Raw genomic sequence first — 27250 nt, 5'->3', positions numbered from 1 at the left:
TTAATGCAAAATTACACATACAACAACATCTGATGCTTTTCTGCAGAACTTGTATTTCCTTTCTTCGGTATTTTAAGGAGTCGACAGCAACTCGAAGGCGCACTTTACCTTTACAAAAATTTGAGAGGGGTTAGGGGGGAGGCAGAAAAAGAGGAAGGAGCTTCGTTTGACCATACTGAGCATGCTCCAATGCTTTTGAGCATGCTCAGATGCACAGGAAAGGAGGCCTTGTTAAATGAGAGACCAGACGTTGCTGCCTCACTACGGTGTAGTATCACTTCGCCCTATCCATCACTACAACAGCTCTCTAACTCCAGAAAGGAGGAGGAATTGGCTGCCTGGGCTTCCTTCTTGACTGAAGAACAGCTCCTGCAACCAATAGCAGCAAGGGAAGAGCCTCCCTCAACTGCGGTTTCGAAAAAGAGAGATAGGAGTGAAGCTATTGTCATTTCTCCCTTTGAGTTAGAAATGAGAGCTCCCTGCAGCGAATAGTGAAAAAATCAATTGCTGTGATTGGGCTGCAACATGTCTCTCCCAAAATACCTTTGTAACTCAGACTCATTCCGTGTGAAAGTGAAACAATTTCCTGCTTTTTGCGGGCGGTGGGGGGCCGCGGGGGAATGGGGCGGAGTCCCCTATTTAAAAGTCCAATGTAGTTGCATGCACTAGACTAGCGCAATGAATTACAAGGCTTCTGTATGCAACTGAGTGTTGGATTTGGGCAGTGGTAGAGCGGTCTTTGCTGCACCCTTGGGAAACATTTGAATCAGCTATCTTGGGCGAGAAATCCAAACCAGCCTCGCCTCCACTTCATACCTCTAGCGTTGAAAGGGGACTAAATTACGGAGATATCATAAACCACTTTCTCCCAGCCACAAAGCCCCTTCCTCAGTCTGGTCTGTAGGTACAATGAACTGAGCTGACATAGGCGGGGACATTTTAAAAATATCTTTTAAAAAAATATTAAAAATTTAAAACGTGGGAAGAACGTCGTAGGCAGTTAGAAATAGCTCCTCTCTTTGTTACTGTTTTGTTTCGGTAAGGGCAGCACGATGCAGAACAATCAAACTTCCCCCAAATCCTTCTACTTTGAAAACTATATAGAAAGCTATAGTTTAATAGAAACTATGGGAGAAACTATATTCATAGTTTATATAATAGGGGGAACTATATAGTTTATACAAAGTATATAAAACTATATAATTTTATAGAAAACTATAAAAGTGTATATATTAAAATATATACACAAATATATTAAAATATATTTTGTTGCTTTTATTGTTTTTCGTTTTCATCCCAGAAAGGCACCGCCTCTAAAAACCCGGAAGTTTTATCTCTTCCTGAGCAGAAGGGACTGTACTCGTGTGATTTTATGTCTGTTGGTGGGGGAGTGGGCGGAGCACGCACGCAGGGTGATAGAGAAGAACTCGGGCAGAGCGACCCCTTTTCTTTTTCCCCCCATCCAACATGGCGGTCGTCGTGGACCGGGTTGGCTGCGATCACTATTGCCGTGGCTGCTTGCTCAAGGTGAGGGGCAAGGGTGGGATCTGGAAGGAGGACGGTCCCTCAGCCCTGCCTTCGGAGGTTGGAGTCATCCTCTTTTAATCATAATTCCAGGCAGGGTTTTGAGGGTTGCTTCCTCCTTTAAACGTGGCCTGTGGTGGGTGGTTCCAGTCGCTTACCACGTCAGCGTCCTAGAGCAAGAGGGCATCCGAAGGGTGATTGATGGGGGTTGTTGGCAACTGGTGGCCCCCGCCATGGTGCAATATTTCTCTCCCTCCTCGCCCCGAACTCCGAAGGCGAGAGAAGACCGCTCTCCATGGGCTACCTCGGCGAACCTGAGGTTTGGCCATTCGGGGTGGATTGAAACATCGGTAGCTCGCCCACCTTCAACACTTTCTCCTCGTCAGGGTGGCTTTTCAGTAAAATGAGAAAATTAGTGAGTTGCTGGATCATGGTGAGCACTACAGCATGATCGTGATGCATGATGCGTCACCGGTTTTATTACTTACTTACATACATACATTTCTATCCCACTCTTTCCTCCAAGGACCCCAGAGCAGTGTGCATGGTGGTGATTATCCTCACAACAACCCTGTGAGGTAGGCTAGGCTGAAAGAGAAGTGCCTGATCCAAGGTTACCTCTTGAGTTTCATAGCTGAATGGGGATTTGGGCTCGGGGTCCCCCTCGTCCTTGTCCAACGCTCTAACCACAACATCAGATTGTGTTACTTTTGAATGGTTTGAAGGTGGGAGTTGAAGAAGCTAAAATGGCACAGCTGATAGAAGGGACACAGTGAGGATGCCCAGAATAGTTTTTCTGGTACGCGGCTTTGTCTGATGGATTATTATGGGCGTTGCAGAGGCTCCTGAGGCTTAGACCTGAGATGGGGTTGCTGCTGGTACTTGTGAACTAAACATATCAAAGCTAAGTTTGGGGGGGTGGGGCTGCTGGTGTGATAGTGCACCACCTCAGAGCTTAGGAGTGTATGGATAGTGATCAGGGGGTGCAGGCTGAGGATGACGGCTGTGTGGAGGAAGAGGGGAGCAAATAGCAACTGCTTTCAAAGGAAGCAGAAAATAGCTTATTGCCATTTGACTTCTGTTCTCCCATTCTGTTTTTATTTTACTCCTTCCCTGCAACCGGCAATTTCATTTTATTCTGGCATTACACTTGCCAACTGTTTCTAATATTTTGACTGCAGAGCAGTGTATATATCCTAGCAATGAATATTCATTTGATACACTTATTTGATACACTTTCTAGTGTGATTTCATTTAAAAATAATAATAATTCAAAACAATAAAAGGGCATGGTCAACGTCTGTCCATAGAAATTTGTACAGTTCTCAAAATATGAATAGTCCTTTTGAAAATGGTGTTTAGATGCCAGCCCTAGTTGACTTTCTCTGAGTGGGTTGCTTTATTTTTAGTTCTCTTCACCTGTCTGCACAGCCAAGGTTTTCAGGGCCCATAATGGAGATTGGGGTTAGGGTTGCCATCTTTTTTGCTGGCCCTGTGCCTTTGCCAGCACCTTGATAAGCCAAAATTTTTGTTTGTTTCATTTGTATCTGGCCTTTCTTCCAAGGTTGAACTCAAGCCAGCTATTGGCATGTAGACTATGATGGGAAAAACTTTGCTTTACTTCTGCCTCTTAGCAGAAGACAGAAATTGTCACCACCAGTGTTTTGTTTTTTTGTTTTTTAAAAAGGGGACAGTTGGCAATCCTAGAAGCATCTCTTGCTCTTGTCAAAGTCTTGTCTGTAGTTAAGTCTCCTGATAGCTACAGTCTAGCTCTTTCACATAATTTCTGAATATGTTTCCTGGGTTCCTTCAAAATATCCCGCATGGACTCGCTGATGGTCAGAATTAACCCGTGTCTTGCTATTGTGACCAACAGATGACTGCTGTCCATGTGCTGCTATAAAAAATGGAAGGAAGGACAGGGTTGCTGCTGTCATCACAAGTCTCACTCCTTTTCCATCCTTTTACTGTCCAGTCTTTTGTGTCTCTAGCAATAGCCAGATGGGCAGAAATTTAGCAAGTGGCCTTTCTTTGCTTGTCAAACTGCTGTTAAGCAAGGCCAGTGACAACCCTAGAGGGACTAGGTTGATTCCCTGTAGTCTGAAAAAAGATAGGGCTGAAATTCCATTCAGAGCTCTGGGAGTGGATGACATCAATAGGTATCTGTCCTTAGGTATCTATGATGGGAGGAACTGTACCTCTTTTGTGTTCTACTTCAGAGTTGAGAGAGATATGTTTTGTGAAACAAGAATAGTTTACCTTTTTTTCCCCCTTACATGGCAACTTTCAGGTCCTTTGGACTTGGCAACTTTCTCAACATGCAGTGATGAGGAAAATGTCTATCATGTAAATTGCTAGAGGTACAAGAACCCTTTGTGGGGGCAAAGGTATCTATGGTATTGCAACATTCTGCTATATGAGGGTTGTACAACTTTGGGGTGTGCTGACAAAGGTGTATTTGGGTGAATCAGAGCTGTGAGAGAGATGGATGTTTAGTAGATTCACTGAGAGGCTTTATGCTGTGTGTCTTTCCTTCTTTAAAAACTTCATCAGTGGGTCTCTGGGGCTTTCAGAAGATGCTGTTTTTCATCTGTCCACAGGACTATCTCCTAGCCCTGTTTGTACTACAAAGTTGTATCAGTTTTATGTAACTGTCATGGCTTTTCCTAAAGAATCTTGAGAATTGTAGTTTAGTGATTTATTGAGAATCCTCTTGGAAATCTCCAGCTCTCTACCTCTTTCCCAAAACTGTGATTCTCAGGATTCCTTGAGAAGGGGAAATGATTGTTGTATGGACACTCTCTCTGTTGGAGTGGGCTATGGACGTTACCTTTAAAAGAACACATTCCTCTCTTCTTTCTCTTTTGCTATCATAAATTCATTTTCCTTCTTTCTTTTTTGGGTAGGCTCCATGTTGTAGCAAGTTTTATATATGCCGTCTCTGTCATGATAATAACGAAGATCACCAGATGGATCGTTTTAAAGTACAAGAAGTGCAGTGTGCAAAATGTGGAAAAGTTCAGAAGGTAAAGCTGCTAATATGAAAGCTCTGTGTGTGTGGTTTAGCTACTCAGAGAATCTTGCAGTCCATCTTGTGACTATTCAAAAGGTTATTTCATCTTCAGTTTAGAACACTCAACTTGCGTCAAGTATGTTTATAAGGAGAAATGTTTATAACCACCTAGGGCCTTTGGAGTCAGGCAGTATATAAATTAAGTAATTAAATAAATAAATATCCAGTTCTTGCCTGCAGAAGAGGGAAGTAGGAAAGGGGCACATTTATTTTGGTCCAAAGAAAGAAGCAGAATGGAACTAAAGCTAAGCTCTCTCTCTCTCTCTCTCTCTCTCTCTCTCTCTCTCTCTCTCTCTGTTTTGTTTATTTAGAAAACATGTTTGTTTAACTCATTTTTAATACCGCCCCATATGCCAGTCCTTGGGCAGTTCACAATCTAAAAACACAACAATTAAAACAGTTTAAAATACAGATAAAACCTCTAATGCAGCTCCTTCACAAACGTCTCAGGGTAGCTAACAATATCAAATACCAATACAACAATAGAAGTAAAACAGTGCTTGTTTTTTTAAAACAAGTCTAAAAACACTGATCAAAAATACAAAGTTAAAGTCCCGAGGAAGATCCACTAGGTATTAAAACTGAGCTGTAGGCAGCCATTAAATGGGAATTGTGGGGTCAGAACCAGAGAACAAGCCACAGACAGACAGTGAAGACCACCATCGAGCAGCTGAAGTCTCAGCCTTGTGAACAAGAAGGCTGTTCTAACTAAAAGATCTGACCTGTTGTCCTGGTGGCTCACCATACCAGCCACTATTATACAGAGCTGTAGCTTCCAGCTTTGTCTCTCGCAGCTCCTGACATCAGGCCTGGAGCATGCCAAAATCCTACAGGCCTACTTGTGGGTGTGTGGTTTCAACTCCTCTGCTAGACTTGAGAAATCACCACCATGGGTCCTCAGGACACTAAGCCAGGGCTACCTACTGGAACTGAGGCAACTACCCTGGGCTGGGTTCTTTCTCTCCCCTGCTTTATGATATCAAAAAAGCAACTGGGTTTTTTTGGAGCCAACAAGCATGCCCTTGACCTAAATGCCATTGCCAGAAGGTACTTACAGCATATTTGTGCCAGAACAGAATGAGAACTGAAGGTCTTCTCAGAAGTCAAGCCCTTCAACTGGTACCTCCAGAAAAAGATGCTCTGGATGGACACTCAAATCAAGACAGAAATCTGAGGCTATTTTCCATGTACCCTGACCGTATGAAATTGGGCAAGTGGTGACTGGGCCACAAAATGCCCCCTCCCCACAAGAAGCATTGTTCTCAACACTGATGGATTTTTGGCATCAGGTTAAGACTTGTATTTGCCCAGGCATTTCATCGTTTGTTATAACTGCTTATAGTGCTGTTTAGGGCTTCTCCTGCATGTAATGTGTTATGTGGCTGCTAGTTTCTGTATTTTTATTAATGGATGTTCTTTTTGTAAGTGTTCTATTATATGTGCCCTGAGAACTAATACGGAAGGGTTCTGTAGGAATTCTTATTCAAAGGTCTTTCCAGTAGCTTAGCAGGGAACTAGCTCTCATCCATAGGCCTGATAGAGGCATAACATAAGAACAGCCCTGCCGGATCAGGCCCAAGGCCCATCTAGTCCAGCATCCTGTTTCACACAGTGGCCCATCAGATGCCGCTGGAAGCCACAGGCAGGCGTTGAGGGCGTGCCCTCTCTCTTGCTGTTACTCCTCTGCAACTTGTATTCAGAGGCATAGCTCTAGATACCATCTTTTATGAACCACCAAAGATTCTCAGCATTGTATACAAGAGACACAGACTTCTCTCTTATATACAATAACATAGTGGTTTTTTTCCCAATTGTCTCAGTGATAACATTGCAGAAAAGACAGCATTGGACAAAGTCAGTATATAGTACGGCCTCATGGTTCTCATGATGAGCTTTCCAAAGCTTGGCATGAGCTTATCCATGAAATCAGCCAAAGATTTTTGTTTCTTGATTGGCCAACAAGACTGACCCATACCATTCTTATGGCTGTGAATAGGAGTGTCTCTATGGAAAACCATTTTTGAGTTGCTGGTGCTCAGAGCCAGAACTACTGCTACTACAGATATTTATATACCGCTCTTCAACCAAAGTTATCACAGCAGTTTACATAGAAAAATAAATACATCAAGAAGATGGCCCCCTCTCCCCATAGTGCTCACATTCTAAAAAAAGAAACATAAGGCAGATACCAGCAACAGCCACTGAAGGAATGCTGTCCTGGGGCCAGACAGGGCCAGTTGCTCTCCCCCTGCTAAATATAAGAAAATCACCACTTTAAAAGGTGATCCCTTAATCCTTATGAACATTTTTGTTTCTCTCTGGAAACATAGCACACTGAACCACATGGTCTGGATTCCTCTGTGTGTGTGTGGGGGGGGGGTCTACCTACTTTTGTGTCTAGCCTTTGTTTTGGTAACCAGCATAAATAAAGGGGTGTGTGTATCTCTCTCTCTCTCTCTCACACACACACACACACACACGTAAATAAAGGTATAAATAAATAAAGATGTGTGTATATAAAGCGGTGTGTGTGTATGATATAGCTGTTTAAATGTACTCTTTTGCTGTCAGATCAAAGCCAATATTCCCTCTAATTTTTTTCCTTTATGTTCAGAATGAGTTTTGATAAAGGCAGTGTGTGTGCACATGCATTCAGAGTTGGTCTTTCTGATTCAACCTGAGCAGAATCTAAAATTAACTGAGCTGACATTAAAAAAAAACCTTATGCACACATACACACACTTTAGAGAGTGTGTAACACTGATCAAGACTATCAGGTCCCCCCCCCCCTGAAACAAGGAATTTTTCACCCTATTCCATCCTTGGGCCCATTAAATAAAGGCTACAACAACAACAAATACTCATGATTTTAATCACTCGTAACCTTATGTTTGCTTACAGGCTCAGAAGAGTTGTGAGAATTGCAACAGTGTGTTTGGAGAATATTACTGCAGTATATGTCACCTTTTTGACAAAGACAAGAAGCAATACCATTGTGATAAGTGTGGGATTTGTAGGTACAGTATTGTGTTTGGAAAAAGTTTGCAGTTTGGTATACCATTTCACCTTTTTGAAGTAATGTGTGGAAAACATGAAACTGTATAAACATCATCTGCTTTTTGTAATCTCTGATGTTCCTTTCTCTTTTTCTAGAACCCTTCCATTTCAGCTAGGTTGTCTTTCTCCAGAATTGAGTGGGTAGTGTTGGGGGAGAGATCAGGCAAGAAATAGGATATAAACCTAGGTGTAAAAGCAGGATAAAAAATATGCAATGGAAGAACAAACTTAAGTAAAACTATATATAAATGGCAATAAGGTTAGTTTACTAAAACATACAAACTATTAGGGTGCGGGGAAGAGATGTGAAGAGGTAAGGCTAACCATCTATCAAAAATCTCTCTTCCTGCGAAAGCATCTTCCTAGTTCGAGTGATCCTAGTAAATATGCTGCCTCAAAAGAGCTGGACTAACGGTGTGTTTTCATATGCTACTATTTCCATGCTTTTGAGCTAGAAGCTCATCAATTGGAAACATTACAGAGTAGACCATTTACTGAAGGAAAACAAATATTTATTGGAAATTTATTTTATTGTAATATATATAAAACAGGAGGCATCGAAGTATAGAAAGAACACACAGTATTCCAACCATTTGAATGCAAAATTCAGTGAGGTTGTACCCATATATCACATAGCAAATAATGATCAGGCAAAGCACTATAAATAAAGATGAGAAACCCAAAATCTAAAAAAATGTTAGTCATCACAAGATCCTAATGGAAATAACTGGTGAGATTCCTGTAATGAGACCTTTAACAAACGAGATACATTCTGTACAGTTTCCCACTTGATGGGTTCCCAACTTACCTCTGCCTCTCCCTGCGGAACATCTAGAGGGCAGAAACTGATACAGCAGAACCTGTATCCGCAGGGACGTACTTGAGCCCTGTCAGTTCTCCCAACTGCAGATCTTCCTTCTTTCTGTGCATATTACAGTAAATGCTGCTCTGTGGAATTGTATGTAGAAAGGGTAAAAGTCTACAGTCAAGGAAACGGTTGAATGAAGCCGGGTGGATGCCTGTCTCCAACCCCAGGCCCTGTTGTCCCAGGGATGGGGATAGAGAGCAAACGAGAAGTTGCATAATTTCGTTTAGACATTATCCTATCTGCAGTATCTTAAGTTTTGTAGAGGTACATGATTATGAATTATTTTGCCTATAAATAAAAAATGGCCAACCTGAAATTCTCCCGCTGTTTTTACTGCAGCTCCCAGCATCCCTAGCTACAATGGTCTGTAGCCAGGGATGATTGGAGTTGTAGTTGAACAGCAGTGGGAGAGCCTCAGGGTGGTCACCACTGTGATATATTCAAGTGTCGATAACTCTGCAATACTTAGTGCTTCTCAGAGTTGGAAATAAATACTTGTAAATTGAATAAAATGGCTGTTTGTACATGGTACCAAATCATGGTATTTGTTCCCTCAGGATTGGTCCGAAAGAAGAATTCTTCCATTGTTCTAAATGCAACTTGTGTCTGGCTCTGACACTCCAAGGGAATCATAAGGTATGAGATAAGGTGTGTTTTTTCAGTTTTATAGACAGTTACAAGCATCTGCTTCCTGTGGAAGCAGCCGTTGAAGTAGAAGCTAGAGTCCTATGTTAGGAGCAAGTGCTGTACAAACTCTTACTACAGTGTTAGACTTTGTTAATAAAATTGTATCTGTGTTTATGAATACTGTAAAATTGTCAAATTAAATTGATGTCTCTTCTCGGCAACTGCTTAAATCATCTTGCTTTTATTTCTTACAATGGAATATAGTGACAATTAATTCCCTAAGGCATGCCCAACTAAAATTGTGGCAGACATGAGTCTTATAAGTAGCAAATGGTGGTTTATGGGAAACGTGATACTAAACTGGTCTGTGTGCTGTAGAGTAGGAGAGGCACCAGCGTTAGCTGTATTTTATTATGGGCTTAAGCCCATAATAATGGGCTTAATAATTAATAATGGGACTTGGGACACTGTTCACCTGAAGCACTGTCGCAGAATTGGCGAACGCACTGCCATATATCTACAGTGCCCCTGGGGAGGATTTGTAATTGAAACATGCCTGGCAGGATCAATTGATACCTTGTATGCCTTAGAGGTTTTTCTCTTTCTTTGTTCTGTTGCTCGTGTCTTCCCTCCTCTTCCTCCTAATCGGGGCTTGACGATAATCTTTCTCCCTATTTGAGCTGCAGTTTAAACTATGATGGAGGTCCCAGCTGTCTGTGTCTGAAATGGCTCTTGCCTCCTCTAATCCAGATGAAAAGTTCACGAGGCAACTGTCTTTTAATTATTGCTTAGGCTAAAGTCACTAGATACGATGTAGGGATGTACATGAATTGTTTTGGCTTGGCGGGAAGCAGTACCTTAAGCACAAGTACAGCCAGTCCTTACCTGCTCCGCTGCTGCCCCACCACATTTCCTGGTGTGGCGCTGTGCTGCTCAGAAGTCCATGCGGCTCGGCAGGTGCATGCGGACTTCTGAGCAGCGCAACAGCACACCAGGAAATGGTGGCAGAGGAGCAGGTAAGGACTGGCTTTACTTGTGCTTAAAGGTACTACCCCCCACTAAAATGATTTGGTGGGCTGCACTGAAGTGATTCGGCATGTCCCTGTTGGGTGCACCAAATCAATTCATGCACATCTCTTATTTGATGCTTGAAAAACAGCTCCCACCACCAAATGGGGCATAGTATTGCTGTCAAACTTTCCATCACTTTTTTAAGAGAGCATAGGTTAAATATTGTGGGTCATTCAAAACTCCCTGGCAACTAGTAAATAAGTAAGTAAAACTTTATTTCGGTCATAGACCAGCAATACAACAATATATTAAAAAAAAATAAGAAAATAGTAATAATAGTAATAAGATAATCATATAAAATCAGACTACATTTATATGCATTTGGCATATTATATAACAATATTTGGCCACAATATGAATAGCATCTGAATTAAGATTAGTGAGCAAATAGTTTATGGCAACTACATTTGGTGCTCGGTTGCCATAACTTGTTAGGGTTTTTTTTTAAAAAAAAGACCTCACTTAAAAGCCTTAGGCTGGCATCCAAGAGCTACTTTAGGCATGTCCCAAGTGGGGTCCTTAATGTTAGTTAACGAGAGCGTAACATGCCATATCTCAGTCTGCTCTGCTGTGTCTCACTTTTGGAAGCGATCAGCTATGCAGCATGTGTGGCTGCTGTTTGGTGACTAGAAGCCCCAAATCAGTAAAGTGGCTCTTTGGAGCCTGGCCACGTACTCTTCTTTTAGAAAACAGATCTGGTTTCAAAGGAATTCTATCTCTCGTTTTCATTTGCTCCTTGGTGGAGCAGTGGAAACCCTGAAGCGGTGTTTGTCAACTGTATGGGATTGGATAGGGATTAACAAACTTAATCCAAACAAGGATTAAGGATTAATCCAAATTGGATTAACCAATCTAATCCAGACAAGGTTGTGGGGCTCTTGACTGGGTCTTCAGTTTGGGGGTGCTTCTTCACCTATGGTTTCTGTTGAACTCTCAGGTGGATTTGACTAGGAGCATCTTTTACCAGCTTTAGCTGTCTTTTCAATTGTGTCTTTACCTGGAGAACTCTGGCTTTACTACAGTAATTCATGCACTAGTTACCTCCAGATTGGACTACTGCAGTGTGCTCTTCATGGGGCTGTCCTTGAGAGTGTCAAGAAACTTCAGGATGCTGTAGCTTGATTGGGGCTGCTTGTAGGCATCAGGTTTCCCCTAGGTTATGTGATATGCATTGGTAACCGATTTGTTTCTAGGCTCAATTAATGGAGCTGGTATCACCTTTAAAGCTCTGAGTGGTTTAGGATCTGGGTTCCTCCCATTTTGCTTCCCACACTCAGATAATCAATGGAGACCTTGCTCCACGTGCCAGAGAGAAGAACATAAGGCATCTAGTAGGAGCAGGGCCTTTTCAGCGGTGGCACCAACTCTGTGAAACTCTCCTCTGTCAGAGGGTGGCTCTCTTTTTGGTGCGCTGTAAAAACATGCTGTTGCATTCTGCTTTTGGTCGATGCTTTTTGCTGGCTGTCTAGTTTTTGTTATTGGGACTGTTTGGTTATTTATTACTGTGACTTGTGGTCTTATCCTAGTGCTTTCATCTTGCATTTTGTGTTTGATTACTTATATTTTATTATCCAACTATTCAAGCGCCACTAATTTTTGTAGAGTGTATTCCCAAGTAAACTAGCTGGCCTGGGCACAGAGCATCTGTGCCTTCTAGTTCTCCCTCGCTCCTACCCCCAGTGCTGCTGCCACTGGTCCATCCTTCCTTTTGGCCAGCAAGTGGGCCAGAGAGGGAGGCTCTGCTGCCTTTCCGCTGCCTGCCCGCTGCCACCACCATCCTCCTGAGCTTTTGGCTGGCAGGTGGGCCAGAGAGGGAGTGTGCTGCCCTCTCCACTGGTGGCTGGACCATCCTTCCTTTGAGCTGGCAGGCGGGCTGGAGAGAGGCTGCACTGCCCTCTTCGCTGCCTGCCCACCCGCAACCGCAGTTTCCTCCCACTGTCCCCTTCCCTATGTGGCAACTCGCTCACAAACTCTTGCGAAAGCTGCCACACGTGGGATTAGCGACGGGTGTGCCTAAGAGAAATATATATAAAGAAGATGCGCATAGGATTACAGCCTTAATGTTCACTTGAGCTTAACCAAATAAGGCTTCTTGTAGTTGTACTTTGATGGGAAAACTCTTCAAGTGCAGATATCATTGTAACTAGGTCTACCTGTTTTCTTTTTGTATAGTGCATTGAAAATGTTTCAAGACAAGATTGTCCCATATGTTTGGAGGTAACTTTTAAAATAAATTATACTATTTCTTTTAAATGTGTGTAATTTAAAGTTTCTTTTGTGTGTGTGGAAAACATAGCTTTTCTTTCTCCAAACAGGACATTCATACTTCACGTGTTGGAGCTCACGTCCTGCCCTGTGGGCACCTTCTTCATCGGTGAGACTGTTTTGCGAGGAGTAAATGAGAGCTGTTGTTTGTGTCTCTCAGGGCTCCATTTTCTCTTCGATGCTTTTTAACATCTACATGAAACCGCTGGGTGAAATCATCAGGAGATTTGGAGCAGGGTGTTATCAATATGCTGATCACACCCAAATCTATTTCTCCATGACATCATCATCGGGAAATGGCATAACCCCCTCTAAATGCCTGCCTACAGGCAGTAATGGACTGGATGAGGGATAACAAATTGAATCTGAATCCAAGCAAGACAGAGGTACTCATGGTAAGGGGTCATACTTCGAGGGACGTAATAGATCTTCCTGTTCAGGATGGGGTTGCATTCCCCGCAAAGTAACAGGTACGTAGCTTGGGAGTGCTTCTGGACCCAGGCATCACTCTGGTTTCTCAGGTTAAGGCTATGGTCAGGAGAGCTTTCTATCAACTTGGGTTGATACGACAACGGTGTCCGTTCCTTGAAGATAATGATCTCAGAACTGTGGTGCATGCTCTGAAAACCTCTAGGCTTGATGACTACAATGCACTCTACATGGGGCTGCCTTTGTATGTAGTTTGGAAACTTCAGTTGGTTCAAAATGCAGTGGCTAGACTGGTCTCTGGGGTGTCTTGGAGAGACCATATTATGCCTGTTCTAAAGCAATTGCATTGGCTGCCAATAGGTTTCTGGGCAAAATACAAAGTGCTGGTAAACACCTTTAAAGCCCTAAATGGCTTAGGACCGGGTTACCTGGGAGACATCCTCCTTCTGCATGATCCCCACCGCACATTAAGATCATCGAGAGAGGTCAGTCTCCAAATACTGCCAGCTCGTCTGGTGTTGACTCGGGAGTGGGCCTTCTCTGTAGTCTCTCCTAGGCTGTGGAATGCACTCCCTATAGACATTCAGGGTTTAACATCTTTGTCAGCCTTCAAAAGAGCCCTTAAACATTTTTGAAGCCAGGTTTTTAGTAATCTCTGAATGTTATAAAAATTTAATTGCTGTTTAGATTTTTTAATTGTAACTTTTGAATGTGTTAAATTTTTTAATTCCTGTTTTAATAGCTGGTCTTGTTTTGTGTTTGTTTTTGTGAACCACCTGGAGCCTTTGGAGTCAGGTGGTATATAAATTAAATTAATAATAATAAACATTAGAGATGGATGCACAAAACTTAAAATGCATCTAGGTAGTCATTATTTCGGCTGTCAAGCTGTTGTAGAAGTGCACATTGCCTTTTATACAGATGTGCAGTCTCTTCTGGAGGATTGAATTGAAGAGAAACTCAGTTCAATCTTTATTTCAATCAGTGATCAGAAACAAAAACCAAACATATAACAATCCCACCACTTAACCAACCTACAAATAAAAATTCAGAGCTGTACAAAATGCTGCAGTTTAACAATAACCTAAAATTTCTTAGAGCTTAAAATCAGATGTAGACTAATCATGTCTGATCTTATTGGCCACCAAAACTTAGCCTCCTTGAAGGTGATTTTGGTATCACAGTCTGCAAGCAAAGTGTTCTCACTGTGTTCTTCGGAATGGCCAGGAAAAGATGGTGTAATTAACAGATTTTGCACTTGATAAAATTTGCAGTTTAAAAGAACATGTTCTATTGATTCTAGTGCACCAGAGTTACATGGACATAATTTTTTTTAAAGGAATTTTTGGATATTTCCCAGATAATATGGCTGAAGGCAAAGTGTTGCATCAGCAATAGTGAATGCTCTTCTATGATTTGGGACCTTTAAATTAATAAGGTATTTTGCTGGTTTAAAACAATTAATTCTTCCTAATCTATATTATCTAGGGGCAAGATTCATGTTAGTTTGACGTTCAGTATCTTCAGTCTGCTGTTATATTGGCACAGCCATACCCTAACAGCAATAAAAAGTCTGGGGTAAAAACATAATGCAGAAGCTTAATTTCTATTTGTTGGTGTCAAGATGATTTAATAGTATCAGTTCATGTCTGGTGAGCCAAGCCATTTGGAGAAAAAATTACTTTTAGTCACAGACCAATTATAGTGAGCCAAATTCTGGCTTCAGTCTTCAAGATAATCAGCCTCAGTTCTTAAGATTACATAGGGACACTTTCATGTGTCTAAAAATGGCTCTTTAAAACTTAGACTGAATCCTTTCTAATAATGAAAGGTTGGAGTATAGCCCAAGCCATGAAGAAGTTGGGCTAATACTTTGGCCTCAAATAGTCTAATGGCTGCTGGGATATACTGCTCATCTCTAGTATGGAAGTAACTCAGGATTGCAGCAACACTCTTTTGAGCATTCTTGGCCACATATTTGGCATGAGCATTCTGCCTTCCAGAAAAATGATATACTGCTCATCTCTATTATGGAAGTAACTCAGGATTGCAGCAACACTCTTTTGAGCATTCTTGGCCACATATTTGGCATGAGCATTCTGCCTTCCAGAAAAATGAGAGGATTCCCAGGTATTTGAAACACTTCATCTGTTCGATTTCTTCCCCATTGATGGACTATTTATATTTGGGGGGTTGTGTTGTGAAAACCAATACCTTGGTTTTTTGGTAGTTAATTTGGAGCTCGTTTTCATTGCTCCATCGAGAGAGAGCACACATGGCCCCCCTCAGTCCAGTGGGGGCCCTCAAACAGATTGCCCCCACATCCATGTACAAAAGAGTTATTCTGGTTTTGTTGGCTATTTTTTCTGAGTGAAAATCTGAGTCATCAAACTGAGCTACTAGGGAGCTTTATGTAAAAGTTGAACAACGGGGGAACTAAAATACAACCCGGTTTGACACTTTCTTGCAGTTGGTGAGGTGCCCTTGGGAGTTACAAGGGGAAACTGCCTCTGCCCATTGACAGCAGAAGCTGGCCATGCATAGTCAGATGGCTGGATCAGTCACTATTGCACTTCCTTGCCTTAGCAGTTCTTCAATGTTTGTACAATGATCTCTGCTTTTTAAAAAAAGAAGAAAAGGGGGCCAGGCACACACGTAAATTCAATTGACAAAAATTATGTAGAGTGCTTTAATAAAAATAAAGGCCGCCTGCCTGTCTGATGTTTGCAAGGAGGAGCAAAAGAGACTCCTGAATCAGTGTCTGATTCTTTGGCTAGTACATCTCTTAGCTGTGTTGCAGAGGCAACGGAGAGCCAGACAAACTTTGCGAGGGAAAAGTGCAGCAAGTCTGTCTGCCTGCGCCATCTTAAACAGAAGTTTCTGGGACACTCAACCCTTGGCATGATTACATTAACCAAAATTACTAATTAATTAATTGTTTGATTTATGTGCCACCCTTCCAAAGGTTGCTCAGGGCAGTTTACATTAAAATAAAAAATACATAACAAAAAATTTTAAAAAGTACAATTACAATTAAAACTAGATTACATTAAAACAAGATATTGTTCAAAGCCAGGCCAAACATGGGTCTTTAAGGCCTCCATACTGCCTTAGTTCAGTTTTTAATGTAACTCTCTGGGAACCACTGTAAATACAATCTGATTTGTCCAGTGCCCCTTTTCTTGTGGTTAGTTTGAGACAGCAGCTGTGGTTCTTAAACTTCTTTCAGAAACTCTTCTTCCCAAGTTTCACAGAACTTAATGTTTTGAGTGCTGTTGGCTGGGTGTGTATGTTGGTTTTTAGTGTAAACATTTTAAAAAATCTTTGGAAGTTCATTTATACTCTCTTGTAGTAATTTTCAAACTTTTGTGTTTTAAATAAGTAAATAACAAAATGTTAATAGACTAATTTTTGCCTTCCCCAGTAATGGTGCCCCAGAAAACAGGGAACAGGCTTGCTGGGTCTCTGCTGCCTGTGTTTAGTATATGTTTTACTGACTGTAGGTCTTGGACCAGATCCCCCCTGATGAATCTTCACCCTTTTATAATAAGGTTGAATAATAATACCACTGTTTTTCCTTCTAGAACTTGTTATGAAGACCTTCTAAAAGAGTGAGTATGAAGTCCAGTGTGTGCCAACAATTTTGTAGCAGTTTGGTGACTGAAGCATATGTGTGGGTTCAGACATAACATGGAACCAAGATTTATTTCATCTAACTGTAGTTGGTTTATGTCTGAACTTGTGCCAGTCAGTAAACCACGGTTTATTTTGGGCAGTCAAACCCTGATCAGAACCCAGGGTTTGAAGACATTATTTATCCTAACTCTTGATATTGCATGATGTGTGAACCTGCAATTATGGTTTAATCTTGGTGTGTTTCAGTAGCTCTGCTCTTGAAGGTAAGGTGGTAAGGAGAAGGGGTGGAACCTGAATACACCATGCTATGATGAAACAGACTCAAGATTTCATCTGCAGTACCAAACATCAGTTAAAATAAACCATAGTTCTGCATGATGTCAGAACCTGCCCTGTGTGAAGTTAGGTGACTACAGCTAGTTGCTAAAGAAAAAATTACATCACCTTGGAGATTTGTGATCAGATCTCCCAGTATTCTTATTTTTACTTGGAAGTAGCCATGGGGGACTTTGGACTGAAGCAGGGGAGTGACAGGTGGGCAAGGTAACACTCTTCTAGGCATTCACAAATTGCAGCAAGCCTTAGTAGCCAATACCCCCCCCCCGCCCACTACCCAGCAGTGAAATCCATTCGCTCCATGAGACTGCAGCAATATCAAATCAATATCAACATCAAAAAAAAACTCCAGTCACTAATAACTCGTTTTATCTAAATTGATCATGTGATCTTTAAAAAACTTTTAATTTGTCACATCGTGGCTTTTGACTGTTTTCTGGAGGTTAGCATCCCCAAGCCAGGGTTGTACCTATCATTGACCAAGGGTGGAATGAATAAATGTCATTGGGCCCTTGAGGGAGAGAGGGCTAATGAGCTAAGTGGAAGCTTGCTCTGCACTCTCTCCCCCCACCCCTCTGAAGAAGGTGGGGAGGGGCAGGGGCCCATCTTCACTCTTTTGACCCAGGGCTAGGGATGTGCATAAAGCGTTTCGGTGCTTCTAATTCCAGGTGCTGAAACACATCGAGCTACCCCAGCCAGATTTTTGGGTGAAGGGCGAGTGGGTGCTTTAAAAGGAGGAAGGCAGATCTTACCCGCTCCTCTGCTGCGGCGCTTTCATTATTAAACTCCATGCTGTGCGACTGCAGTGCTGCTCCCAGCAAATGGCATCTGCATATGTGTGGACGCCATTTGCGTGGTCAGCATGGTGCATGCGTAGTTACCATTTATGTTCCGCCACCACCTGCGGGCTGCTGGGAGAAGCACTGCAGCCACACTGCATGGCATTTAATATCAACAGCACTGCAACAGAGGGGCAGGTTGTGGATGTGCACAGAACCGGCGACTGCCAGTTCGAAGGTGGGGGAGATAACTTTAAGGAATGGAGAGGGTGCTCTTCCTCCGCCCCCAGCCACATTTCCCCCGCCGGCATTCTCAAAAACGGTCCCGCCATGGCAACAGCATACCTCCTTGATGCCCCGGTATGTCATGGATTGGAAGTGGTCACTGCACATGCACATGTCGCAACGTACATGTTGCACCATGCACGTTACACTCACTCTTGCACACATGCCACTTCGGTCCACTTCTGGTCCGTGATGTACTGGGGTGGCGAGGAGGTACGTTGCCACTCCAACGGGACCATTTTTGAGAACAGTACTGGCTGGGGAAATGCAGCGGGGTGTGTGTGTGTGTAAGAGCAGCCTCCCCAGTCCTTAATGTTATTAAGCCGATCTTTCGAACCAGTTTGGAGGCCCTTCATGGTTCTGTGCACATCCCTAGTGTTGTGAGCCAAGCCTGAGTCACGCTCTGTATATGCTCCGGAGCTAGCAATGAGAATGAGGCTTGTTCACTCTAGCCAAACATTGGCTTAGTTCTTTTTGTGGCAGCCATGTATGATCTGGATTTGGAGGTAGAAAGAAGACACAAATTTCTCATAAAGTTCAGTGGGCTTTATTAAGGCAAATTGGTCACAGAGGCATGAATGCCAATAAAGTAAATCAAACAAATCAATAATATTTCTAGCTGTAGTGTAGTGTAAATATTCCTATCCATCATATGTGTTGCGTACATGCGATCTCAGTAATTACTCTTAACAAGAGATAGACTGGAAAGGGGAAAGGAGAAGGAGTTGAGAGGGATGGCAGAGTGCCAGGGTTTAGTAGGGAGGAGGAGGGGAAACAAAGGCTGAATCTTCTCAGGCAGGCATATTACCAGATCTAGATGTGGCCAAATGTATGTGAGTGTAGCTTGGGTTTGTTCCTGGTGAGTGTTGCAGATAACCTCAAGCAGGCATGTTGAGTTCTTCGACCAGAGTCCAGATGTGGCTAGGCAGAGATAGTCATGATTCTGTGTCCTTGTCACTGACAGTTTGTTGCCTAGCTGGAGAAAACTCCTGCTTTGCTCTGTAGCTCAGACAGCAAGTTCTTAGGTGAGCAAGGTTTGCTTGTTAGGCAAAAGATTGCTGAAGCCCTGTCCAGAGAGCTGGATTCTTATAGTTGTTAGATCATTTGATCTCAATAAAATAAACAAAAAATAATCATCAGGTTCTTTCAAGATAGCAAATACCCATCATGAATCTCCAAAGTGTCAAACGCTTGCGCCATAAAATTTCTCACACGACAGTTATTTGTTTGCCAGAGGAAGACTGGAGGAAATGAGGGTCATCTCCTGCGTAGTGTCAGTCAGTGTTATCAGGAAACATTGTATTCTTGTGCTTTTAAAACAATCTGCATTTCTGAGCCTTGTAGATGGGCAGCTTCTCTTGTCCGCAGGCTCCTGGCGCCTTTGCCCCAAAGAGTTGTTAGAAGACAAAGGTGTTTGAGAAGGAAGAAGCTATATGTTTGAGATAGCAATTAAATCACCTCTTGTGTAAATCTATCTAGTGTACATTTCTAAAACATTCCAAAGTAGCAGCAATTGGATATATGTGAGGCCAGCAATCAATGTAACTGATTAAGGCAAACATTGTGGGTTACATCAACATTGTAAATATTCTTCCATAGAAAATGCAGGATTAACTCCTGCCTTTCCCAAGGCAATCACCAGAGAACAAAGCACAAGCAATTTGGCCTGTTCCTTTAGGAATGGCTGGTCACTCAGAGTTCTGAGATTCCTTGTAGCAGGGAATCTCTTAATGGAGTTGCTTGGCAAAGATGCAGGCCTTAGCCTGGCCGACTAGGCTCTGAGTTCTGTTCCAAGATGAGTGACCTGGGCTATAACACTAGGGCAGGTAAGACCTGCCTTCCACTTTTTTATAGTGCCCATATGCCACCTCCACAGATGTGCATGAAACGCTTCATGTACATCCCTACTCAGGGCCCACTCCAGGCTTGCTACGCCACTGTCTTGAGCTCTGCTGCTCAGAAAGTCCCCCTCTTCCCAAGCTGCTGGTAAGTAAAATAAAAATGTCTGGCAGTCCAATTACTGATCCCCTGTGGAGTTTAGCCCTTGGTTGCAGAGGCTGTGGAGTTAGAAGTCAAAGAATAGTGCCCATTAGTGGGATATGTGCCATAGGGCATGCAGAGTCCAGCTCTTCCCATGAGCAGTTTTCTTTGGTGGCCTTTTCGTAGTTTCCTGCCTAATTGATATTTGTCTGCCCTTTACCAGAGGCTATAGATGTCCTTTGTGTATGCATTCAGCGTTGGATATGTCCAGGTACTGGCAACAACTAGATGATGAAGTGGCTCAAACTCCAATGCCCACGGAATATCGGAACATGACAGTAGAGGTAATGGGATAAAGGTCATTGAAGTAATGCAACATTTCATCTCATTGTTTGCTTGCTGCTGTGTATCACCCTCCTCACCGGAAATAATTAGGGCTATTTGTACTCTTGCTGGGAAATATTTCAAAATCCTTTGCTAGAAGAAGCTAAACTCTGAGATCTTCATAAATTACACAAGAAGTTGCATAATGTCAAATGTTTTGCATGACTGTCTTCAGTTTTTGCTGTTTTGCACACTTTATTCTAGTTCTGCAAGTCATGGGGAGGACCACTGAAGTCCCACTCCCAACTACCAAAAAGAAATCTTATCTGGTGCCTTTCTGGCTTCTGAGAATTTAGTAGGCCCTTCACATTTCCAAGCATATCTCTTGAGCATAACGGTTAACTCCTTTAAAAACATGGAAGCTGAATGCAACTCTCTCTCCATTCAGTCGTGTCCGACGCTTGGTCACTCTATGGATCAAAGCACTCCATGCCGTCCTATCTTGTACAGCTTCCTTTAATTTCGCCATGGTCATTCCAGTGTCATTGTTTATAATATCCAGCCACCGAGTACAAGACTGTCCCCGTCTCCTTCTCCCGCTGATCATTCCCAGCATAACTGTCTTTTCGAGTGAATCAGCTTGCATGACGTGACCAAAATATGTCAGTCTTTGTTTAGTAATCTTACCTGCTAGCGATATTATTGATTTAACTCGATCTAAAACTTCCTTATTTGTAATTACACCCAGTACAAATGACATTCTTTGGGTTTTCTCTGTTCTTGAAGAATTGCAGCATTCACACAGTCCTAGATACTAGATAAAGTATTTTCTCTTAGTGTTGTCAAGAATTGTATTAAATAATCCCTAACTGTTCGCATTATAATTGCTCTGGTGTGCTGTTGCAGTTGTTAGGGGCAGTTTTGTTCTGTTCATACATGCATTTGCATTATCAGAACTTGATGAAGCATTGGAAACCAGATGCTATTAACACCAGATGCTATTCATTCTGTTGACCCTTTCAATGGAGGGGAGGGGAACCGGTTCCCCGGGGAGAGGAACTGGCTCACTCTCACCCTTACCTTTCGCCCATAGGTAGGGTTGCCATGTTCTGGCTTTCCAAATCCAGGTGCCTAATTTGCATATTATGTAAATTGGCTTCAAAATAATTTTTGAGCAGAATATTGACTTCATGTTTTGCTCCATAACTCTGCTTCTTCAAGGGCTAGAGCTTAGCTTTTTTTTTTTTTTTTTTAAAGGAAAGCTGAAATCTGGGCAAATCTGGGTGAGGTAAGCAATCTGGGTGAGATGCTTAAAATCTGGGTGAAACCCAGAATTTTGGGGGGCATGGCATAGGAAACCAGATGCTCTTAATCCCAGATGCTCTTAATTCCATTGTACCTTTCAGCACACAGCGAAGTTTGAGTGGGTGCTGGGACAAGAAGTAAAACAAGAAGTAAAAATGGGCCCCTGCCTCTCCCCTTCCCACCCTCAATGTCTTTGCTTGCAGAAGAACAGAGCTAACCCTGCTAACAGAGCAGAGAGACACCTTTTCAAATGGTGATTCTCTTAAATTTAGCAGGGGAAGAGCAACTGGCCCTATCCAACCCCACCACAGCATCCCTCTAGTGGCTGTTGCTGGTATCTGCCTTATGTTTCTTTTTAGATTGTGAGCCATTTGGGGACAGGGGACCATCTTATTTATGTGCTGTTATCTCTACATAAATCTCTTTGAGAACTTTGGTTGAAGAGCAGTATATAAATATTTGTAGTAGTAGTAGACCTAGAACATAAGAACAGCCTTGCTGGATCCGGCCCAAGGCCCATCTAGTCCAGCATCCTGTTTCACACAGTGGCCCACCAGATGCTGCTGGGAAGCCCACAGGCAGGAGCTGTTACTCCCCTGTAACTGCTATGGGAAGCTCCCCCTCCCAGCAAGGACTTTATTTTTATATTTATATATGCTGCTCTTCCTCGGAGGAGCCCAGAGTGGTGTACACAACTTATGTTTATCCTCACAACAACCTTGTGAGGTACGTTAGGCCAAGAGATAAGTGACTGGCCCAGAGTCATCCTGTGAGCTTCATGGTTCAATGGGGATTTGAACTTGGGTCTCCCCAGTCCTAGCCTGACACTCTAACCACTACACCACACAGGCCCTGGCAGGTCTGTCTCTAGCTTTTGCGGGGCCCAAGTCAAGAATAGTTGGCAGCTGTGTTCCCTCTAAGACATGCACATGTGCATGCACTCACAAATTTTTTGATGTCCACTCAGTTACCCTGGTTGGTTAGGATGTAAAGATAAGCAAGCTTTTCAAGAGTAGGAGATCGCAGGAGATTACTTTCACAGTTATCTGTATCCATTTTGACTTGTTTTTGTATGTGTGTGTGTTTACACTCTGTTCTGCTACACATACACACACACGCCCCAGACTGTGACAACCAGTCTACATGGTGATAGGTGCAGCATGGTAACTTGTCTATATACAAATGCTTGCCTCCTTGTGGAATATAGATATGCTTTATGCAAAGAATTGAAGATTTAGTAAATGTTATCTGGTAAATCACATTCACTGTTTGCTCAAAGGAACTTTAGAATGGAACCATTTTATTAGCAAGAAACAACAAGGTTTAGAGGGTCCTGGTGTGGCCAGTTTACTTCAGTGAAGAACTCATTTTCTAATATGATGATTGGAGTGAGAAACTGGCCACTCTTCACACTGCCCTCTGACCATGGTTTGTATACTGAGGCAGACCAGGACTCTGTTCAGATGTCAAGCCAAACTATGTAAAGCCAGACCATGGCTTGATGCCCCCTAAATGGGCCCAGAATGAGCCTCGGCCTGCACACCCTTCTTTCCTCTCCTGGCTTGTCTTGAATGCTGTGATTCCCCTCTTCTCCCCACCCTGCCCCCATTCTTGTTTGTGGTAAACCATAGTTTGCCTTTGCTTCCAATGTGGGTTTTCAGGACAAATGCAAGCCATGGTTTTGCCCGTTGGGATGTAAATGCCAACAAGCTGTGCTTTACCGCAAACTAGGAGTTTGCTGCAAGCCAGGAAAAGAAGAAGGGAACCACAGTGTGAGGAGGACGTATGCAGGTTTGAAGTTAGTTGCAGGTTTACCATACCTTGGTTTGGTGTTGGGTCGCAAACAAGCCAAGGGGAGATCTGTGGGCAATTGGCCTGTATTTGAGTGGATAATGTTTTGCTGGGTGGGTGAAAAGAATCTGCAAACTTCCTCAGCTTGAGGGGAACAAACTCTCCCTGGCCTTATACTAGGCAGGCATGCTGTCCTGGCTGGGTGAGGGCTCCCTCCAACCCCCATCACCACCCCATTGCAAGCAGCTTGACTAATGAAGCTGAACAAATTGGCTACTGCTGCTCTAATAAATTGCTTAATCAGCTTAAATATGTATGTCAACTTCTTTGCAAGATTCTAGATAAATTTTATTTCTAAAATAATTTGGCAAGTTAAAAATTACTACCTTTTTAGAGGTGTGGTAAAATGGGTTTTGCACATTCATTACTACCTGATTAGGGAAACTGAAATCTCACATTACTAGTTCTCCATCAGAAGAGAACTAATCCTAGTCTCTGTCCTATTCCTTCATTACTGACAAAATACTTGTTTTTCCACTGCCACAGGGGCATTTGGGATCTTTCAGTTAAATGTGTCATCATTTCATCTCCTCCTTATAAGACTTCAGTGTCTTTGATGCCTCTGGCTTAAAATTACTGAAGAAATTTTACTACAGATAAAGATTTAGCCTCAGGGGTGTGTGTGTGTGTGTGTATGTGTGTCCTGCTTTGACAACAACCACCATAAGGAAACACCACAGAAAAGGTTTCTCTTGCCCCTGCTGCTTCCTTCTTTTTATGATGAAGCATCAACATTCAGGTTGCAGAGCCCAAAAATCATGCAGAGCTAGGAAGAATTTCTGCTAAACCTTGAGAGCCATTGCCATGACACTGTTTGGCTGTATGAACCAACAGTTTGACTCCATATAAGTCAGCCTCCTCATATGTCCTTTAAGGAGACTGTCCAACGTGCTGCATAGTCCATTGCTGGCGTTTCCAACCTGCTGGGGCTGCTGTTCTTGTATCCAGTGGAAGTAGTTCCACATGCTGTTTTAGGTCATTGTCAACTGCCCACCTCCACTACACTGCTGGGCTGGGGCTGCCTTTCATGTTTGCAGCAGCCCCGGCAGGTCATGTCAGCCCCCACCAAAAGCTGAAAAAATAATTGAGAAAAAATTATATTTTGCACATGCTCAGCAAAGATGAAATTAAAGAGATGTATTAAATGTGTCAATTTCCCCCTTATTTCCAACTTACGTCCTACACCTAGGGAGTAGGTTAGAAATAAGGGCAAACAGACTGCATGTAATAGAAGGCCACAGAGCAGGCTCCTTTGCCTTGAGTTATGGCAGTATTGGATCATCATTTTGGATTGGGTTTTATGTGTTCAAGGGAATTATGGTCCAGACAAAGATCATAAACAACCAGCAGCATTTCTGTCACTCTCTCCTCCCCTGTCAGTGTAAGCCTGAACAAAGAATTCACTTTCACAATTAACTCTTACCTGACCCCACCCTGAAAATCTGGATTTCCCCCCATACTTCCAGTAGACTCTGTCTTAGACACTACAGGGTCTTCATTGGCTTTCTCCTTGGAATTACAACAGCAAAGGCACCTGAATAGTCATTCTTTCTGTGCTCCTGGCCGTAAATGTATCCCAAGAGGCTTGTGCTGTGGAGACTACCTTTAGAGCACAATCAGAGTGCAAAATAAACTTACCAACAAGAACATCCCCTCAGATTTACCAGTTGGTGTGAAATATATTTTACTACAGAGGTGACAAGCAGTTTCTGTAAAACATGGTTTTCAGCTCTTCTAAAATTGTTCGTTTTCTCCTTATACTTAACAAGTCCTTATTCTTTTTGATCCCAGATTCTTTGCAACGACTGCACTTCTAGATCTACAGTACAATTCCATATTCTGGGCATGAAGTGCAAAGACTGTGGCTCGTATAACACGACCCAGGATGGCGGCTGCCGGGTGTCTCGGAACAGCAGTGACTGAGATCATCCATGTAAGACCACATCGCTTGATACTGCGAGTTGCCGACCTTTCATATAGAAGGTGACATTCCCACCCCATGTATACTAGCTCATCTTGAGGAGTTTTGCATAGTCCCCATACTTCCTGAAGCATGTATCTGCAGCTCTGTTGTTTTATTGGTGCCTAAACTTGTTGCTTTCCATAATAAAATCCTGTCAGAAGCATTTCTTGGTTTTGAGCACAAGTTCATGGGGGCAGGGTGTCATGAGCCGGAATTTGGTTATTTTCTGCTCATTCCGAAGAATGAGACACGTTGGGCCGCTAAGTTGCTATACTGCTATCTAGTGTGTGTGTGTGTATGCAATTAGTCAGAGATTTTCTTCCAGGGAGTAACGTTGGTGAGAGGGTGGAGAAACACAGCTGAAAAGAATTAGCAACTACAAGCATGGTTGTATCTACAATGTTGATACTTCAGCATGGTCTGTTTTCATAAACAAGGTAGTTTCCTCATAAAGGAAAGAAAATAATTAGTTTAACTAAATTTCACATATCCTTCCTTGTTCAAATTCATACAGTTCCGAAACCTGCAAAAATAGCAAGATAAAGATAGCATTAGATCGGTGCTTTCCTGATTGCTTTTTTTAAAAATGGCTTTTACCATGTAGTCATCTCAATAGGGCTATAAACAATATTTTTCCAGACTAGAGACAAAGTAATTATAAATATTAAAGTTATATTTTCTCCACCAACACATAATAAAAAGCTGCTAGGTGTATTCAAGAACAACTGTTTGTGAACAACCATTTGTCTCTGAATACCAGTTGCAGGGGAGCAAGAGAGAAGGCGTGCCCTCACCTTTGGGCTTCCCAGAGGCATCTGGTGGGCCACTGTGTGAAACAGGATGCTGGACAAGATTGGCCTTGGGCCTGATCCAGCTGGGCTGTTCTTATGCTCTCTTACCCAGATATAATGTTACCCTTATTTATTGCAGTTTCCCATATTTTTCTTAATAATTCACTTACTGCAGAATCTGTTCTGCTTTTTCTTCTGCTTTGAGGATCCCTCTTCTAGTAAACATCTTGGCAGTTAATTCAATCTGATCTTCTCTCACCGTGGGTGCTCTTGAGCAGACCAATTGTATTCTGTGGCATCTGGTATCCCCTTTGTTTTAGCACATTTGCCTCAAGAAAATATTGTCCACTTCCAAAAAAAAATGAAAAACGTTTACATATTGCTGCTTACACCCTCAACACTTATCTGTGCCTTGCCTTAGGAATTTTCCTGATCTCCTGATTTGCTTTTTGTTTGTTTGTTTGTTTGTTTTTAGGACACTTTGTGATCCTGGCTCCTCATCTTCACTACTTCTGGAGTTTTGAGTTATATATAATGTACAGATACTTAACACACTTTCAGATGTGACAATTGAATTTTAGTTGCAAGTGTTAACATATTAGGTATTCACACATCTGTCAATTTTATTGATCCTGCAAAACCCCAGTAGTTCATAATGGGACTTTCTCAGGTGGTTTAGAATCAGGTTCTGTATTAAATTGTATTCAGGTATTTACGTTTAAATGTCTTTTTTAAAATATAAAAGTTCCCTAAAACATTGACTGTACTGTGCATTTTTTAAACTACTTGAATGAGTAAGATTGAATTCAAAGCAGCTATGAGATAGTCCTGAACAAAATGTCTTCTGCTTTTGAGGCTTTTGAGGCTTAATAGAAGATGGTACTGAAACCTAACTGGATTCTGTTCCTCCAAAGCTTGAAATTCTTGGGAGCCAGGAGATATGGTATAGTAGAGCTAATCTATGTAAAATACTGCCTGCAGGTGCATAAATACATTTTCTAGAACATTTCGTTTGCTGCTGTGGAGTGTTCTGTATATTGCCTGTAAAGTAAGATCTTTAATAAAAATAAATCAGTTTTGACTTCA

At 42.4% G+C, this 27250-nt stretch overlaps 1 protein-coding gene across 5 annotated transcripts; it reads left to right on the top strand.

Moving 5' to 3' along the window:
• The first annotated feature begins 184 nt into the window (after positions 1-184).
• RCHY1 (ring finger and CHY zinc finger domain containing 1) lies at positions 185-27250 on the top strand. 5 transcript variants are annotated; one of them, XR_008309687.1, is made up of 11 exons: positions 185-266; positions 1301-1527; positions 4431-4550; positions 7499-7614; positions 9080-9158; positions 12393-12437; positions 12536-12594; positions 16499-16525; positions 20154-20274; positions 25202-25393; positions 26640-27250. XR_008309687.1 is itself a non-coding variant. In XM_053260863.1 (11 exons), exons 2-10 carry the CDS (start codon positions 1468-1470, stop codon positions 21518-21520), a joined length of 636 nt encoding a protein of 211 aa, XP_053116838.1. In that variant the 5' UTR covers positions 190-266; positions 1301-1467; the 3' UTR covers positions 21521-21542; positions 25202-25329. The 5 variants fall into 5 exon arrangements, 4 of the variants coding, with proteins under 4 accessions (XP_053116838.1, XP_053116836.1, XP_053116835.1 ...); XM_053260863.1 differs by lacking the exon at positions 26640-27250 and adding an exon at positions 21512-21542 and having other exon boundaries at positions 190-266; positions 25202-25329; XM_053260861.1 differs by having other exon boundaries at positions 192-266; positions 25202-25343.

The sequence above is a fragment of the Hemicordylus capensis genome, chromosome 6 (genome assembly GCF_027244095.1).
Source record: "Hemicordylus capensis ecotype Gifberg chromosome 6, rHemCap1.1.pri, whole genome shotgun sequence".
Taxonomy (NCBI): domain Eukaryota; kingdom Metazoa; phylum Chordata; class Lepidosauria; order Squamata; family Cordylidae; genus Hemicordylus; species Hemicordylus capensis.
The sequence above is the reverse complement of the archived record's forward strand: the minus strand, read 5'-3'. Positions and strand labels throughout refer to the sequence as shown.

Bases quoted from the DNA above. Each gene is read 5' to 3' on its own strand.
- RCHY1 (XM_053260861.1), top strand. From the start codon at position 1,468: ATGGCGGTCGTCGTGGACCGGGTTGGCTGCGATCACTATTGCCGTGGC. The intron at 4,551-7,498 runs GTAAAGCTGCTA...GTTTGCTTACAG, and splicing joins AATGTGGAAAAGTTCAGAAG to GCTCAGAAGAGTTGTGAGAA. The intron at 12,438-12,535 runs GTAACTTTTAAA...TTCTCCAAACAG, and splicing joins ATTGTCCCATATGTTTGGAG to GACATTCATACTTCACGTGT.